Here is an 18,050-nt window from a genome sequence, read left to right on the forward strand (position 1 = left end):
CAATGTATCTCAAGTTGGGGGATAGGATTTCTATGCAGTAATAGCTCAGAGCTTCCCTGGTGGCTCAGATGGTAAGGAATATTCCTGCAATGAGGGAGACCTGGCTTCAGTCCCTGGGTCAGGGAAGATCCCTTGGAGAAGGGAATGGCTACCCACTCCAGTATTCTTGCCTGGAGAATTACATGGACAGAGGAGCCTGGCGGGTTACAGTCCATGGCGTCGCAAAGAATGGGACACAACTTGATGACTAACACATAAACACATACACAACAACAGTTGACTAATGAGACAATAACTTCTGTTTTATGCAAAAACTTTCTATTTTGGCAAAATGAAATTACTAACTTACAAACATTATAATTATTTTTTCAAAATACTGTCATAAATACAGTTTTAGTTGCTTTACATTCTATGGGTGGGAAGCACAGAGAGGTTATAGATTTGCCTAAAGTTACCAGCAGGTAAGCGGAAAAATCAGCTCTGGAAGCCAGAACTTCATCTAGTTCTTTCTGTTTTTGCCTCAGTACAATGAGAAACAATTTATTCCTCTGTAACATTCTCCTTAATACTTGTAAGAATGTTTAAGTTGCTCACAGAATGTTCTCATTATACATGAAGTAAATTTTAAAAAATTTAAGAACATGGACGTATGTTACCCGTTGCATTTACCATAGGAACATCTAGGTTATTCTGTGTTTACTGCTGATGTATATATCTAACTGAACACCACTTTGCTGCTGCTGCTACTGCTGCTGCTAAGTCACTTCAGTTGTGTCCGACTCTGTGCGACCCCATAGACGGCGCCCACCAGGCTCCCCTGTCCCTGGGATTCTCCAGGCAAGAACACTGGAGTGGGTTGCCATTTCCTTTTCCAATGCATGAAAGTGAAAAGCGAAAGTGAAGTCGCTCAGTCGTGTCCAACTCTTAGCGACCCCATGGACTGCAGCCCACCAGGTTCCTCCGTCCATGGGATTTTCCAGGCAAGAGTACTGGAGTGGGGTGCCATTGCCTTTAGTTACATTAAATAACACATTTATCATGAAAATATTTGATGAGATGCCACCACACTACAAAGCAGGTATTTCTTTCCCAGAATGCCTTGAAGATGAATGCATAATAACTGATGGTTTATTTTAAAATGCTTAAATTACACATCTTTATTTAAGAAAAAGAAGCTAAGAGAGAAATAACATTTGAGACAAGACTGAGAATGAACAGTGATTAGGGTAGAAAGGAAAAGAAAATTCTTGCTCAATAGTAAAAACACGAAAGAATTTACAAATATATTACTGATTCATTGATTGATAAAATACATCAGAAATTCAAGAATAATGTTAGATTTAGAAATATGAATTGCTAAAATTATAAAGTAATAATAATGGTTACAATTGCCTATATTAAAGTACCTACAAAATTTTGTTTTGTGTGCACAGCATTTCTTTATACCAACCTAAGTTAGATAAGGAATAGAGTAAGTACTGACACTAAATAAAAAATGTCACCAGATATTTTTCCTACAAGGACACTTCCTTTATTATTATTTTTCATGGATTTTGAAGACCATAGATATCTGAAAAGTAAATCAATTTAGTCAATTGACAACTAATGAGTTTCAACCAGTTGTTTTTAAAAGTACTTAAAAGATAAACTTCAGCCATTTTGTCTTGTTTCCTGAGGGAAACACTTATTCACACAGTTTTATCACTGGAAATGACTAAATATTAATGAAAACTTTCAGATCTAGTGATAACCTGTGTTGATAACTAACTGTCCAACTTTGGGAGAACTACTTAGTATAGTTCTTTGCTCTCCTATATTCTGAAGGACTTAGGAATTCTGGCTCATGAGTTTTTTGTGATGATGGAAGATAGACTATATGAGAAAATCGAATGTTAACACATTAACTATCTTATTAAGCAGACATGGTGAGGGAATAATGTTTGTTGTTCATCTAACAGTTGATAAATGAATGTTAAAATCTGTCATCCTCCTGCCTTATATTTCTTGGCAGTTTAATCACTGTGATATTGGCAGAAAAAAAACTGTATTTACTATTTTGAAGAAATATACAAAAGATCAGAGAAGAAAATATTTTTAAATGAACCAATATTCCCTTCCTAGTCTACTTATGTCATGTCTTAAGGGCTTTACATTATTGTTTTTTAGCAAACATCCAAATGTCAACTCTATCTACACCACAGTGTCTACTCACAGCTTCCATTACTGATAAAACAAATGATTTAACATTTCTTTTTTTAAAAAATTTAAATCTATTTATTTTAATTGGAGGCTAATTACTTTACAATATTGTAGTGGTTTTGCCATACATTGACATAAATCTGCCACAGATGTACGTGTATTCCCCATCTTGAACCCCCCTCCTACCTCCCTCCCCATCCCATCCCTCTGGGTCATCCCAGTGCACCAGCCCTGAGCACCCTGTCTCATGCATTGAACCTGGACTGGCGATCCATTTCACATATGATAATATACATGTTTCAATGCCATTCTCCCAAATCATCCCACCCTCACCCTCTCCCACAGAGTCCAAAAGACTGTTCTACACTGTGTCTCTTTTGCTGTCTTGCATATAGGGTATCGTTACTATCTTTCTAAATTCCATATATATGCATTAGTAAATTGTATTGGTGTTTTTCTATCCAGCTTACTTCACTCTGTATAATAGGCTCCAGTTTCATCCACCTCATTAGAACTGATTCAAATGTATTCTTTTTAATGGCTGAGTAATATTCCATTGTGTATATGTACCACCACTTTCTTATCCATTTGTCTGCTGATGGACATCTAGGTTGCTTCCATGTCCTAGCTATTATAAACAGTGCTGTGATGAACGTTGGAGTACATGTGTCTCTTTCAATTCTGGTTTTGATTTAACATTTTAAATCTACATGGGGCTTGATGGAGATTTAAAGGCTGCCTTTGGTCTTAATGGATAAAGTATAGGTTCTTCTTCACAGAAAAATAATGCTGTAGTTTGACCATCCTAATTAGTGTATGCCTATAAGTCCTTTTTCCCAGACAGGGTGATTAATTTCTTAGCCCCAATGATATGGTAATTTGTAGGGCAATTCAACGTAGGCTATAGTTAGCAGTTTAGGAGTGAAATCATAACAGGAAGAAAAAATTGGCCATGAATTAAAGTTTTTAAAACTTTCAAAATTAAACATCATTTAAACAACTTAAATTGAAATGTTTAAAAAGTGGCATGTGCCTGGAGTGGGGCGGAGCTCAAATTTGTGCTGAGTTGTCTCCATCAGTACTAATACAGTTCAGTAGGCTATATGGGAGAACATAAATAACTGTAAATGTGGATCCCATTCAATCAATACTGAGTTGAGCTCCCTGACTGCTGAAAATGGTGATGCTTTATTTTTTCTTGCTTTAAATAAATTATCAATATTTCTCCCCTTAACCTGAGGGCCTTTCTCAAAGGCTAGCTTTTCTGGTCTCCAGGGAGTGCCAAGAAACCCTGAGTTGGGGGGCTGACAGCTGATGCCTGAAGACCATCTTTACTGCCCTGCCTCATTCTTGAGCTTGCAACTCAATGGTGTAAAGAAAACCTCCCTATAACAGTCCTGAACCCCTGCCTTGACCTTTGCACCCCCGACTAAGTGGATTTTTAAAAAAAGTAAAAGTCAGATTCATGTACATCTCAAGAGTGGTTCCCTTCTGCCTAATCAGTGTGGGCAACATTATAAAGATCTCTTTCCCCCTGAAGCTTATTTGTGTGTGTGTGTGTTGGGGAGCAATAGATAAACACAAAAGTAGCATGTTAATTAAAATATATAGCATGCCAGTTAGTGGTAAGTACTACTGGGAAAAAATAAAGCAGAGAGGGAACTAAAGGAATCAGAAAGGTCTCACTGCAACGGTGAGATCTGAGTAATGATCTGAAGGAGGCAAGAGAATGAACTATTAAGATACAGGGTATTTGGTCTGGAGCTGAAGGAATATCAGATGCATAGGCCCTGGGGTCAGGGGGGCCTGGTGTTTGTGGAGGAACAGCAAGAGGGACAGCTGGCTCAAGCAGAGGAAGTGGGAGGAAATAAGGTCGGTGAGGCCAAAGGAAACAGGTCATGTGAGGTCCTGGCGGACCTTCCTAAGGAATAAGAAACGTGGGGGCAACGGAAGGACTTTGAACAGGGGAGTGGCATGACCTAACAAGTGGTTAAAGGCCCTGTTCTTGAGGCTAGCTTTGGCAGCAGTACCACCAAAAGACATCAGAAAGATAAATTTGGTAACAGGTGTTTCAAAGTTTGCACAGACAACTACTGATAAAGGAAAACGGTTGCATTCTGGACAAACGGGTGCGTAGGTGGTCAATAGGAGGGGTTACCCTGAGAAACTGCAAGATGCACCTGCCTAGTTTTCAGGCCGCGACCGCGCAGAAACCTCCAGTCCTGCTCCTCCAGCCCACGTCCTCTCCGCGAGGGTCAGGGCCTCAGCCTCTGGCCGTGTTGCCATGGCGACTACAGGATTTTATTTTATTTTTTCTTACTTCTTTCACCCTACTCCCCACTCATACACCTCCTGAGCGCAAAGCACCCGGATCCGCGTCCTTCCAGCGCGGACGTTGGGTTTGGGCCAGTGCCTACTAATCAGTATTCCGCTCCCAGCGTGTTCCCCGCCCACGCCGCGACTCCAGGCGCCAGCCTATTCAGCAGCTCCGCACCCAGTGGTCCGCGCCACCCAACGGCCCCCACCTCCTCCCCGGGGATCACGGCCGGAGCCCCACACCGGCTCTGCCCTGGAGCGTCCCTGGCGGCCCTGAGAATAAGCCGCGGGTCGGCCCAGTAACGCATCGCTTTCCCACTCGCTGGTGGCGGCCCAGAGTTGCACGTCTGCGGCGGGGAGGGGGCGCCCTGCGTCTGGCTCGCAGGCAGAGTGCTCCGGGAGACCCGCTCTACACATCCCCGAAACAACTCTCTGGAGAGGTTCAACTCCCCTGTGAGCCGTTTAAGGTTCCCCTGCGCTTCCTGCAATGCACCAGACGGGGGAAGCAGATATCGGAGGCACCTGCATTGCGCCCCCGTTGGGATGCACTGTGCGGAAAAGAGAGGGGGGGGGGGTGTCATCTGCTGCAAAACTGGAGGATCGGAGGCGCGGGGAGTTAGGGGTGGGTTTTCTTAGGACTTACCTTGTGCAGTTTCCACATGGCCCCTAGAGCCTTGACTTCGTGGCTGGAGTGTTTGCCCTCCTCCAAGCACTGGTAGCACACGGGCATCTTGCACTGCACGCAGTACATGCTGTGGTTCTCCAGCTCGTGGTCTGTGCAAGTGGAAACCTTTCGTGGGCTTAGCCGCCGGCTCACGCGGCCCTGCGCCGGGGGTACCAGGCGATGCTTGGCCAGAGGACCCCGGGGCGGGTGGCAGCGCAGGCGGCACGGGTCACAGTAGAAGACATCGCACTGTTCACACATGACGGTGGCTTCCTTGGGTGCCTTCTCGCAGAGCTGGCATTTAAGGGCAGCCGCTTTGCTCTGCTGGTAGCGGTCAATTACCCCTTCCAGGACGCGGTTCTTGGGGAAGCCGCGGAGCCCCCGGTCATCCAAGATGAGGCTGCGGTGGCACTGGGGGCAGGTGATACAGGAGTTGCGGGGCACAGAGGCCAAGGCCGGTGACAGGTGGGTGGCCGGTGGCGGCATAGCCGGGGGGAACACACGGACGCCGTTGGGGGACTTCTGGCATGGTGTAGTAGGGGCGCTGGCGAACCCCCCGTAGGAGCCATAGCCGCTGTCCGCCTCGCTGTACAGGCTCATCTTGTCCAGATCCAGATAGTCATAATCAGAGACTCCGGAGCCCGAGGCCCGTCGGCTCTGGGGGGACTCTGACTCCGGGGTCTGTACCAGGATGTTGCGGGCGCACGCCTGACATATATTGTGAGAGCAGGGTAAGATGATCGGCTCGCGATAGAAGGAGCCGCATACTGGGCATTTTAACTCTTCTTCCATCTCTTCCATGGGGACCCGGCTGGGAGCGAAGCAGCTGCGGCTGCAACGGGCGCCTGAGCTGACGAGGTGGCCGGCTGGCCTGTCGTGTCCAGCACCTTGGCCAGCAGTGGCGGCGGTGGTTTTGGCAGTGGCGCCTTCCCGCGTCGCTTAGGCGCCGACTCCCTGCGAGGCGCTCTCTCTGTGAGCCACCGAACCTCGGAGCCCAGAGCCAGCCTGGGACCGCCCCCTCCTCGCCCCCTAGTCCCGCCCCAGCCTGTAAACAGCGGCCGATTGGACGGAAAGCGAGAGAGCGAAGCTCTCATTGGCCATATGCCCCATCCTTCTCCTCTCCTCTGCAGGTCACAGGGGGTTTGGTGGAGGATTCTGAGGATGCGGGGAGTCTTCATGCCCGGCTGCATGATATCGGGAGGCTGCCGGCATGCGGAGGCGAAGGGACCGGGAAGGAGGAATTGGGCGGGATGACTCATCCCTCGCCCCGCTTCCTTCCGACCTCCGGCTCAGTCTCCCGAGAACTGAGCGTGAGAAACCCCTCCTCGCAGCGAGGGGGCTGACAGAGGGGTTGATGGCTATCGCCGGCGTTTGCGTTTGGCTTTCAGCTCTGGTCTCCGCGCCGACCTCCCCTCGGCGAGTGCTGCACCACAGAGGAGACGGCCCTTCTCCTTCCGCTGCTGGCGCCTCACCCAGACCTCGGTTTCTGTACCGCAGCGGGGACTTTCTCCCCAGCTCAGAAACCCGCAGAAGCCGGTCCCTGCATTCCAGCTTCCGGGGACCCGATGGTGCAGGCCGTGAGCCCTGGCAGGAGTCAACTCTTTGTCTTCTTTCTGTCCCAGTTCCTGCTGTCTAAAAGTGGACTGACAATATCGATTTCCTAGTGTTGCAGTGTGACTTAAACTAGGGATTCACGTAAAGCTCAGTATACTAGTTAAAATCTATGCCCCCTTCATTTCACGCTTTCAGTACAAACTCGGCCCAGAGGCTTCTTACCGTGTGATGTGAAAGTGTCCTTATATCCCCACTTCAGTCCCCGTTCCCTCAAAGCTGTCCTCTCACCAGGCTGTCAGCACCTGGCTGAGATTCCTCAAGAGCAGCAGAATCTTTGGTTCAGTTGAGGCAGGATTGGGTTGCTTAATTCTGAGTGCCCACAGTTCAGTAAATGGATCACTGTGTCAATGCAGAGTCTCAAGTGTGTGACACCAAATAGCGTCTACCACAGCTTCCAGGATGGTGGGTTCTTCCTGTTTCTTCTAATGAAGTGCATGAGATGATGGTGATAGGGGGTGGGGGCAGGGTAGTTCTAGTGTCAGTCCTTAAATATTAATCACTCTTCTCTCTCTCCCCAGTCATCGCTGGAGATAACTGGTCCTGTCCCTTGCTTGCAAAACTACTGATTTGATGATGGAGGACAAAAAAATAAAAAATAAAAAAATCCAAAAACACCCCCAAATCCACCTTTAGGTTAAGTGACATGGTGATATTCTGAGGTAGTAACTTATTTCAAGTTGCACATGCCTGCCTTTTGCTGAATGATTCGTGAAGTAAATGACAAAATTTCTTTCCAAGTTTTAACAAATCTTCCAATTTTCCATCTTCCAAAAAGATCGCTTGATTGTAGCTCATTTAAACCACTCTACTGTGCCAGGGGTGGGGGTTGGGGGGTGGGGGGAAGAGGAGTTTTTATAATCCTGCTCATGGGGAAATAGTCCAATAAACTAGGTTATCTTTCCAACACCTTTCTTCAATTGCAGTAAAAACAGCACCTGATCATTGTTTTGGGGGGGAAAAGTTCTCATTGTTATTTAAAGTTATGTTAACTACAAATGCTATGTGATTTTTTAATTGGAGTATAGTTGATTTCTATGTGATTTATTTTTAGCTTTTAATTAGTTGAGTCCAGAGCATCCAAAGGCCTACTTACTCTGTTTACAGAAATTGAAAGTTTTCATGTGAGTTTGGAACATCATCTATTTGCAGGATACATCTAATTCATAAGTTCCAAGAGAATTTGCTAATAACAAATAGTTCAGTTCAGTTCAGTTCAGTCGCTCAGTTGTGTCCGACTCTTTGTGACCCCATGAATTGCAGCACGCCAGGCCTCCCTGTCCATCACCAACTCCTGGAGTTCGCTCAGACTCACGTCCATTGAGTCAGTGATGCCATCCAGCCATCTCATCCTCTGTCGTCCCCTTCTCCTCTTGCCCCAAATCCCTTCCAGCATCAGAGTCTTTTCTAATGAGTCAACTCTTCACATGAGGTGGCCAAAGTACTGGAGTTTCAGCTTTAGCATCATTCCTTCCAAAGAAATCCCAGGGCTGATCTCCTTCAGAATGGACTGGTTGGACATCCTTGCAGTCCAAGGGACTCTCAAGAGTCTTCTCCAACACCACAGTTCAAAAGCATCAATTCTTCAGCGCTCAGCCTTCTTCACAGTCCAACTCTCACATCCATACATGACCACAGGAAAAACCATAGCCTTCACTAGACGGACTTTTGTTGGCAAAGTAATGTCTCTGCTTTTGAAAATGCTATCTAGGTTGGTCATAACTTTCCTTCCAAGGAGTAAGCGTCTTTTAATTTCATGGCTGCAGTCACCATCTGCAGTGATTTTGGAGCCCCCAAAAATAGTCTGACACTGTTTCCACTGTTTCCCCATCTATTTCCCATGAAGTGATGGGACTGGATGCCATGATCTTCGTTTTCTGAATGTTGAGCTTTAAGCCAACTTTTTCACTCTCCACTTTCACTTTCATCAAGAGGCTTTTGAGTTCCTCTTCACTTTCTGCCATAAGGGTGGTGTCATCTGCATATCTGAGGTTATTGATTTTTCTCCCAGCAATCTTGATTCCAGCTTGTGTTTCTTCCAGTCCAGCGTTTCTCATGATGTACTCTGCATATAAGTTAAATAAGCAGGGTGACAATACACAGGCTTGACGTACCTTTTCCTGTTTCGAACCAGGCTGTTGTTCCATGTCCAGTTCTAACTGTTGCTTCCTGACCTGCATACAAATTTCTCAAGAGGCAGGTCAGGTGGTCTGGTATTCCCATCTCTTTCAGAATTTTCCACAGTTTATTGTGATCCACACAGTCAAAGGCTTTGGCATAGTCAATAAAGCAGAAATAGATGTTTTTCTGGAACTCTCTTTTTTGCTTTTTCGCTGATCCAGAGGATGTTGGCGATTTTATCTCTGGTTTCTCTGCCTTTTCTAAAACCAGCTTGAACATCAGGAAGTTCATGGTTCATGTATTGCTGAAGCCTGGCTTGGAGAATTTTGAGGATTACTTTACTAGCATGTGAGATGAGTGCAATTGTGCAGTATCTTGAGCATTCTTTGGCATTGCCTTTCTTTGGGATTGGAATGAAATATCACAGTAATCCACATCTATGCCCCAATCAGTAATGCTAAAGAAGCTGAAGTTGAACGGTTCTATGAAGACCTACAAGACCTTTTAGAACTAACACCCAAAAAAGATGTCCTTTTCATTATAGGGGACTGGAATGCAAAAGTAGGAAATCAAGAAACACCTGGAGTAACAGGCAAATTTGGCCTTGGAATACGGAATGAAGCAGGGCAAAGACTAATAGAGTTTTGCCAAGAAAATGTACTGGTCATAGCAAACACCCTCTTCCAACAACACAAGAGAAGACTCTGCACATGGACATCACCAGATGGTCAACACCGAAGTCAGATTGATTATATTCTTTGCAGCCAAAGATGGAGAAGCTCTATACAGTCAACAAAAACAAGACCAGGAGCTGACTGTGGCTCAGATCATGAACTCCTTATTACCAAATTCAGACTTAAATTGAAGAAAGTAGGGAAAACCACTAGACCATTCAGGTATGACCTAAATCAAATCCCTTATGATTATACAGTGGAAGTGAGAAATAGATTTAAGAGCCTAGATCTGATAGATAGAGTGCATGATGAACTATGGAATGAGGTTCATGACATTATACAGGAGACAGGGATCAAGACCATCCCCATGAAAAAGAAATGCAAAAAAGCAAAATGGCTGTCTGAGGAGGCCTTACAAATAGCTGTGAAAAGAAGAGAAGCGAAAAGCAAAGGAGAAAAGGAAAGATATAAGCATCTGAAAGCAGAGTTCCAAAGAATAGCAAGAAGAGATAAGAAAGCCTTCCTTAGCGATCAATGCAAAGAAATAGAGGAAAACAACAGAATGGGAAAGACTAGAGATCTCTTCAAGAAAATTAGAGATACCAAGGGAACATTTCATGCAAAGATGGGCTCAATAAAGGACAGAAATGGTATGGACCGAACAGAAGCAGAAGATATTAAGAAGAGATGGCAGAATACACAGAAGAACTGTACAAAAAAGATCTTCATGACCCAGATAATCACGATGGTGTGATCACTCATCTAGATCCAGACTTCCTGGAATGTGAAGTCAAGTGGGCTTTAGGAAGCATCACTATGAACAAAGCTACTGGAGGTGATGGAATTCCAGTTGAGCTATTTCAAATCCTGAAAGATGATGCTGTGAAAGTGCTGCACTCAGTATGCCAGCAAATTTGGAAAACTCAGCAGTGGCCACAGGACTGGAAAAGGTCAGTTTTCATTTCAATCCCAAAGAAAGGCAAAAAGGAGTGTTAGTGCCATGCATAATTAACAGCCCTTCAAATGACTTTTATATGGATTTGGTAAATTGTAGCAGCCTTAGCCCAGTGCTTCTGACATTTCAAGGTAAGCAGCTGTTATTCTTTTTATGAGTTTGAACTTTCTTATCACAGATCACCATTTGCTATGGATTGAATGTATCTCAGATGATGGTATCCAGGGGTGTGGCCCTTGGTAGAGCCTTCATGAATGGGATTGCTGCTGCTGCTGCTGCTGCTAAGTCGCTTCAGTTGTGTCTGACTCTGTGGGACCCCACAGACGGCAGCCCACTAGGCTCCTCTGTCCCTGGGATTCTCCAGGCAAGAATACTGGAGTAGGTTGCCACTTCCTTCTCCAATAGTGCTCTTAAAAAAGTAGCCCAAGAGAGCTCCCTTGCCCTCTCCCATCTGGTGAGGAAGCAGATCTTCACCAGTTACCAAATTTGCCAATACCTTGATCTTGTACTTCCCAGTCTTCAGACCTGTGAGAGATATACTTGAAATATATCAAGATTTCATTGCTAGAAATATTGATTATGTATCAATGATTTGTTAGGTCTATTTGGTCAGGACTAGCTTAGTCAAACCCAGGAGATTTAAATGACTATCATTTTTTAAATTTTCATGCTGTTCCAGGCAGTGAGTTAATAACTGATGGCTTATTTTTAAATTGGAAATCTTTGTTTAAGAAAAGGTAAGAGAGAAACAACATTTGAGACAAGATTCAGAATGAACAGTCAGTAATTTGAGTAGAAAGGAAAAGAAAATTCTTATTCAACAGCACAAACACAAAATAATTTACGAATACATTACAAATATATACTACAAATATATTACTGACTCAGTGATTGATTAACTCACATCAGTGAGTTAATTTATTTACATATATTATCTACTTCGATCTCTGTGATAACAAGAAGAGATGGGTATAAATATCCCCATTTTAAAGATGAGTAAATTGATGATAAGCAAAGTACTAAAGGTCAAATATTGGTGAGGCTAGGATTTCTTTCTTTCTTTGTTCATTCATTCATTCAACAAATGCTGAGTTTAACTCTCTGTCAGGCCCTGTGTGTAATAGATACCAAAAATGACCTTTAAAAAAAATTTTCTATGCTTATTCTCCCTGGAGAAGCAAATGGCAACCCACTTTAGTATTCTTGCCTGGAAAATTCCATGGACAGAGGAAACTGGCGGACTACAGTTCACAGATTTGAAAGAGTCAGACACAACTGAGCAATGAACACACATGCTTATTCTGCTTACCTTCCCTGATAATTTATCATTTTCTTGAATTTTTTTCTCTAAAATATTATATATATTTCCCCTCATGTTGCAGTATTTGGCCATAATATACTTACAGCCCTCCGTTGAATTGTGTTTAAAGGAAATAAAGACCTGAATGTAGTTGATGCTATAGAAGTAGTATAGGGAATATCTTCGCTCTTCCAGCTGGTGATCAGCCCATGCCCTGAAGCACAAGGATTGATAGGGTTGACTGTAGATGTTCTCATTTGTGTAAAATGCCTCTGAAACTTACTAAATTCTTCACCCAAATGATGTTCCTTAGCGATAAGTCAAGAAAATTAAGCTGAACTAGTGGCTTTTCCATTTTTTTTAAGACAAAGGTTTTTCAATGAAAAATTTAGGTGCTTTCCAGTTTACTTTTGACTACTGCTGCTGCTGCTGCTAAGTCTCTTCAGTCGTGTCTGACTCTGTGCGACCCCAGAGATGGCAGGCCACCAGGCTCCCCTGTCCCTGGGATTCTCCAGGCAAGAACACTGGAGTGGGTTGCCATTTCCTTCTTCAAAGGATGAAAGTGAAAAGTGAAAGTGATGTCTCTCAGTTGTGTTCGACTCTTAGCAACCCCACATGGACTGCAGCCCACCAGGCTCCTCCGTCCATGGGATTTTCCAGGCAAGAGTACTGGAGTGGCGTGCCATTGCCTTCTCTGACTTTTGACTACAGTGCTTGATTATTAACACAAAAGTCTCTGATTCTAAAGAATGAATACTCAGAGGAGAAAGAATTCTCTCTTCTCCCCACATTCTGTTCTAGAGTCATCAATCCTTAGTTACAGGGGCAAAATTCCCTCTTTTGGCCATATGAGAATAATCCTCCCTCCATAAATGCCTAAAAAGCAGGATTAACTATAGGAATCAACTATGGTCTGACCTCAGATAACAGACAGTGTAGGACTATAATTCCTGAGAGAAGGAAAACAAAGAGGTAAGCCCTACCTTCAATCAGGCTTTCTACCAGATTGTAAGTTCCAGATTGACATAAGGAGGAGGAATTCTAACAAAGCCCATCAATCTCCCTGAGTTGAGAAGACAAGAGATTCAATTTTTAAGAAGGTGAAGGAAGCTAGAATTTGGAGAGAGGAAAGAGCTAGACAAAGTTTCAAGGAATCTGAATGGGGATTTGCTTGGTGTTTGGATACCCTATGTGTATGTACAGGGTGAATCTCTACCAGGTGGGCAATGACAACTTCTGAGGAAGAGCAATTATTGGAGTTGTAATGTAAACAATTCTCAGAGCACACACAGAACCAGGTATCATTCATATTCTCTTCAGCCAGAATGAAGAGAACTCATTGATCATACAAAAAATCAGTTGTATCTCTATATATTCAGTTCAGTTCAGTTCAGTTCAGTCGCTCAGTCGTGTCCGACTCTTTGCTACCCCATGAATTGCAGCACGCCAGGCCTCCCTGTCCATACCAACTCCCGGAGTTCACTCAGACTCACGTCCATTGAGTCAGTGATGCCATCCAGCCATCTCATCCTCTGTCGTCCCCTTCTCCTCCTGCCCCCAATCCCTCCCAGCATCAGAGTCTTTTCTAATGAGTCAACTCTTCACATGAGGTGGCCAAAGTACTGGAGTTTCAGCTTTAGCATCATTCCTTCCAAAGAAATCCCAGGGCTGATCTCCTTCAGAATGGACTGGTTGGACATCCTTGCAGTCCAAGGGACTCTCAAGAGTCTTCTCCAACACCACAGTTCAAAAGCATCAATTCTTCAGCGCTCAGCCTTCTTCACAGTCCAACTCTCACATCCATACATGACCACAGGAAAAACCATAGCCTTCACTAGACGGACCTTTGTTGGCAAGTAATGTCTCTGCTTTTGAAAATGCTATCTAGGTTGGTCATAACTTTCCTTCCAAGGAGTAAGCGTCTTTTAATTTCATGGCTGCAGTCACCATCTGCAGTGATTTTGGAGCCCAGAAAAATAAAGTCTGAACTGTTTCCACTGTTTCCCCATCTATTTCCCATGAAGTGATGGGACCGGATGCCATGATCTTCGTTTTCTGAATGTTGAGCTTTAAGCCAACTTTTTCACTCTCCACTTTCACTTTCATCAAGAGGCTTTTGAGTTCCTCTTCACTTTCTGCCATAAGGGTGGTGTCATCTGCATATCTGAGGTTACTGATATTTCTCCTGGCAATCTTGATTCCAGCTTGTGTTTCTTCCAGTCCAGCGTTTCTCATGATGTACTCTGCATATAAGTTAAATAAGCAGGGTGACAATATACAGCCTTGACGGACTCCTTTTCTCTATATATTAGCAGTGCACAATTAGTAATTGATATTAAAACTATACTATTTATAACAGCATCAAAAATCATGAATTTGACTTTTGAAATGTATAAATCTATACACTGACAACTACAAAACATTTCAGAGAGAAATTAAAAGCAACTTTAATAAATGGTGAGATACACCATGTTCATAGGTTGGCAGATTCAATATTGTTAAGATGCCAGTTTACCCCAAATTGATCTATAGTGTCAATGCAATTCCAATGAAAATTTTCAGTAGAAATTTTTTGGGGTAAGAGACTGACAAGCTGATTGTAAAATCTACTTGAAGGTATAAAGAAGTTAGAACAGCCAAAAATATTTTGAAAAAGATACAACTTGAAGATTTATATTAACTGATTTTAAGACTTACTATGAAGCTACAGTAATTAACTGTTGTGTTAATGGCTTAAGGATATAAATATATATCAATGAAACAATAGAGTTTAGAAATAGATTCATAGGTATGGTCAATTAATTTTAAATAAAGATTATAAATAAGCTTATGGAAACATCTATTGAAGTTAAAAACATCAATAAAGTTAAAAAGTTCGAAAAGTGAGGAAAGGAGAGATGCTAGCTTAGTCTTTATATACTGTTCTAGGTTATTTCACTTTTTATAACAAGCATGTGTTATAACTTGAAAAATATCTAAAAAATAATTCTTAGAAGAAGTTCAAAATAATTTCTGAAGGAATGTGAGCACTATTACTTGGAATTCCCTTTCTCCTATCTAGTCTTCATTATTACATGCCAGAGTTAAAAAAAAAATCTCATGTTTCTGATCTTAAGTTTTGGAGTTCTACTTTACATATGCTGTTACAGTGTTGGTCTGACTTTATATCATTTACTGTATCCTAATTAGAAATCAGAGCTATTAATACTTTCTCCTAAGTGCTTAATACAGTTCTAATGCCATTGTTCCCTGTGATGTTCTCTGGAGGTGTCTTCCTGGATAATTTCTCTACCTTCTATAAGTTTTCAAATATTTTACCCCTGTCTTTAAGAAGCAGATAGTTTGCTAGGAAAATTAACTTGTCCATAGAATTTTTCTTTAGGTGTTTGTAAACACCTAAACTGTAAACACCTAAACTGCCCCAAGCTCTTCTCTTTTTAAGCCTCAAAGTCAGAAGTCATTCACAATTTCTTTTACATTTAGCTGTTACCACTTTTGGTAATGCTGGAGGACCAATATAGGAGAATATAGGGTATAGGAATTCTTCTGTTAGGATTTTGAATTTGGGAAACTGAAAGACTGAGTATGTTAATTGACGGTGCTAAACAGAAAGGTCATGAAGTGCACTAGAGGCCAGATTAGCCAATACAGTTATATGGAAGCTAGTTTCAGGGAACTTGTCTGGGGGAGCAGATGTTACCAGTGCTTAGCAATACCTTCCTGGATATAGGGGAGAATATGAAACTTTTTGTTTTTAGGCAAGACTTTGTTGGCCAAAGACATATGTGCAGAAGTGAAATGTGTGACTTCCAGACTGAGTTCATGAAAAGCTCCCACACAAAGTTATGGAAAATGTGTTGAGATATTATTGAACCATGGATCAGAGCTGCCTGGATCACTGAATCTGCATACAGAAAACAGCTGTCAGAATTGGTGATTCACTGCCTAAAGAACAACCAAGGAAAATTAGCTTTTGCTGTGTTAAGCCAGAGAAGTGAGAGTTGTGTGTTACTGTCACACAGCACAGCCTAACCTGACTAATACAGCAGTGAAGAGAGATGAATGGAGGAGATAGGCAGAGACGAGTCATGAATATAGCCTTAGGAAGAGACAGTGCAGAAAACTGTGAGTTTTTGAGAGATTTTTTCTAGCCAAGGGAACATGCTCAGCTGAGACACAGGGGAAGTTTGGGGAATTAATGCCCCTGGAAGCAGCCCCAACAAGTGATGCTGGGTGGGTGAGGGGTTGGTGGATAAATATCTAGGTTCCTTACATCTCTTGGTTGAGATCATTTTGAGACTTGCTTCACACTGTCTCCAAGAGGTCGCCAGTGGGATCAGTTTACCTGCCCAAGTGAAAGTGAAAGTCACTCAGTCGTGTCTGACTCTTTGCGACCCCGTAGATGATACAGTCCATGGAATTCTCCAGGCCACAACACTGAAGTGGGTAGCCTTTCCCTTCTCCAGGGGATCTTCCCAACCTAGGAATCGAAACGGTGTCTCCTGCATTGCAGGAGGATTCTTTACCAACTGAACTATCAAGGAAGCCCTACCTGCCCAAAGTGGCTTAAAAATTCACCCTTTAGTGGGTAGCTTCTTGTCTCCTTACTTCATTTCCTTAACAGTGTTTCTTAGTTTCATCCCCTAAATAAAATATTTGCACTTAAATTCATGTCTCCAGATGTGCTTCCAAACCAAAATAACCATTTTGTGTGCATAAGTAGGGAATGAAGGGAAGCCTCATCTCATGAAATTGTCACTTACCCCTTCATTTTTTTGTGAAGTTAGGCCCATTATTCCTTTTTTATTACCTAATTTCAAACTTCAGTTGGTTCTTCTTAGTTTCTATCTTTGTTTATGCATCGTTTTGTACATACATCATTTTTCTGATTTCCTTTAATTGTTTATCTGAGTAGGAGCAGTGGCTGCACTTTGCTGGAGCAGCCATGAAGAGATACCCCACAACCAAGGTAAGAGAAACCCAAATAAGACAGTAGGTGTTGCAAGAGGGCATCAGAGGGCAGACACACTGAAACCATACTCGCAGAAAACTAGTCAATCTAATCACACAGACCACAGCCTTGTCTAACTCAATGAAACTAGCCATGCCCGTGAGGCAACCCAAGACGGGCGGGTCATGGTGGAGAGATCTGACAGAATGTGGTCCACTGGAGAAGGGAATGGCAAACCACTTCAGTATTCTTGCCTTGAGAACCCCATGAACAGTATGAAAAGGCAAAATGATAGGATACTGAAAGAGGAACTCCCCAGGTCCGTAGGTGCCCAATATGCTACTGGAGATCAGTGGAGAAATAAGTCCAGAAAGAATGAAGGGATGGAGCCAAAGCAAAAAGAATACCCAGCTGTGGATGTGACTGGTGATAGAAGCAAGGTCTGATGCTATAAAGAGCAACATTGCATAGGAACCTGGAATGTCAGGTCCATGAATCAAGGCAAATTGGAAGTGGTCAAACAGGAGATGGCAAGAGTGAACATCAACATTCTAGGAATCAGCGAACTCAAATGGACTGGAATGGGTGAATTTAACTCAGATGACCATTATATCTACTACTGTGGGCAGGAATCTCTCAGAAGAAATGGAGTAGCCATCATGGTCAACAAAAGAGTCCGAAATGCAGTACTTGGATGCAATCTCAAAAATGACAGAATGATCTCTGTTCATTTCCAAGGCAAACCATTCAATATCAGTAATCCAAGTCTATGCCCCAACCAGTAACTGCTGAAGAAGCTGAAGTTGAACGGTTCTATGAAGGCCTACAAGACCTTTTAGAACTAACACCCAAAAAAGATGTCCTTTTCATTATAGGGGACTGGAATGCAAAAGTAGGAAGTCAAGAAACACCTGGAGTAACAGGCAAATTTGGCCTTGGAAAACGGAATGAAGCAGGGCAAAGACTAATAGAGTTTTGTCAAGAAAATGCACTGGTCATAGCAAACACCCTCTTTCAACAACACAAGAGAAGACTCTGCACATGGACATCACCAGATGGTCAACACCGAAATCAGATTGATTATATTCTTTGCAGCCAAAGATGGAGAAGCTCTATACAGTCAACAAAAACAAGACCAGGAGCTGACTGTGGCTCAGATCATGAACTCCTTATTACCAAATTCAGACTTAAATTGAAGAAAGTAGGGAAAACCACTAGACCATTCAGGTATGACCTAAATCAAATCCCTTATGATTATA

At 43.0% G+C, this 18,050-nt stretch overlaps 1 protein-coding gene across 7 annotated transcripts in view; it reads right to left on the reverse strand.

The window, feature by feature from the left end:
• The window catches only part of TRIM9 (tripartite motif containing 9), a 118,939-nt gene extending 112,791 nt beyond the window's left edge, over positions 1-6,148 (reverse strand). For 6 of the 7 annotated variants that reach the window (XM_005211728.4, XM_059890678.1, XM_059890679.1 and 3 more), the window contains exon 1: positions 5,159-6,143. In XM_005211728.4, coding sequence (XP_005211785.1) covers positions 5,159-5,980 — 822 coding nt within the window. In that variant the 5' untranslated portion in view covers positions 5,981-6,143. 7 annotated transcript variants of the gene reach the window in all.
• Between the last annotated feature and the right edge of the window lie 11,902 nt (positions 6,149-18,050).

Source organism: Bos taurus, chromosome 10 (assembly GCF_002263795.3).
Source record: "Bos taurus isolate L1 Dominette 01449 registration number 42190680 breed Hereford chromosome 10, ARS-UCD2.0, whole genome shotgun sequence".
NCBI classification, from domain to species: Eukaryota; Metazoa; Chordata; class Mammalia; order Artiodactyla; family Bovidae; genus Bos; species Bos taurus.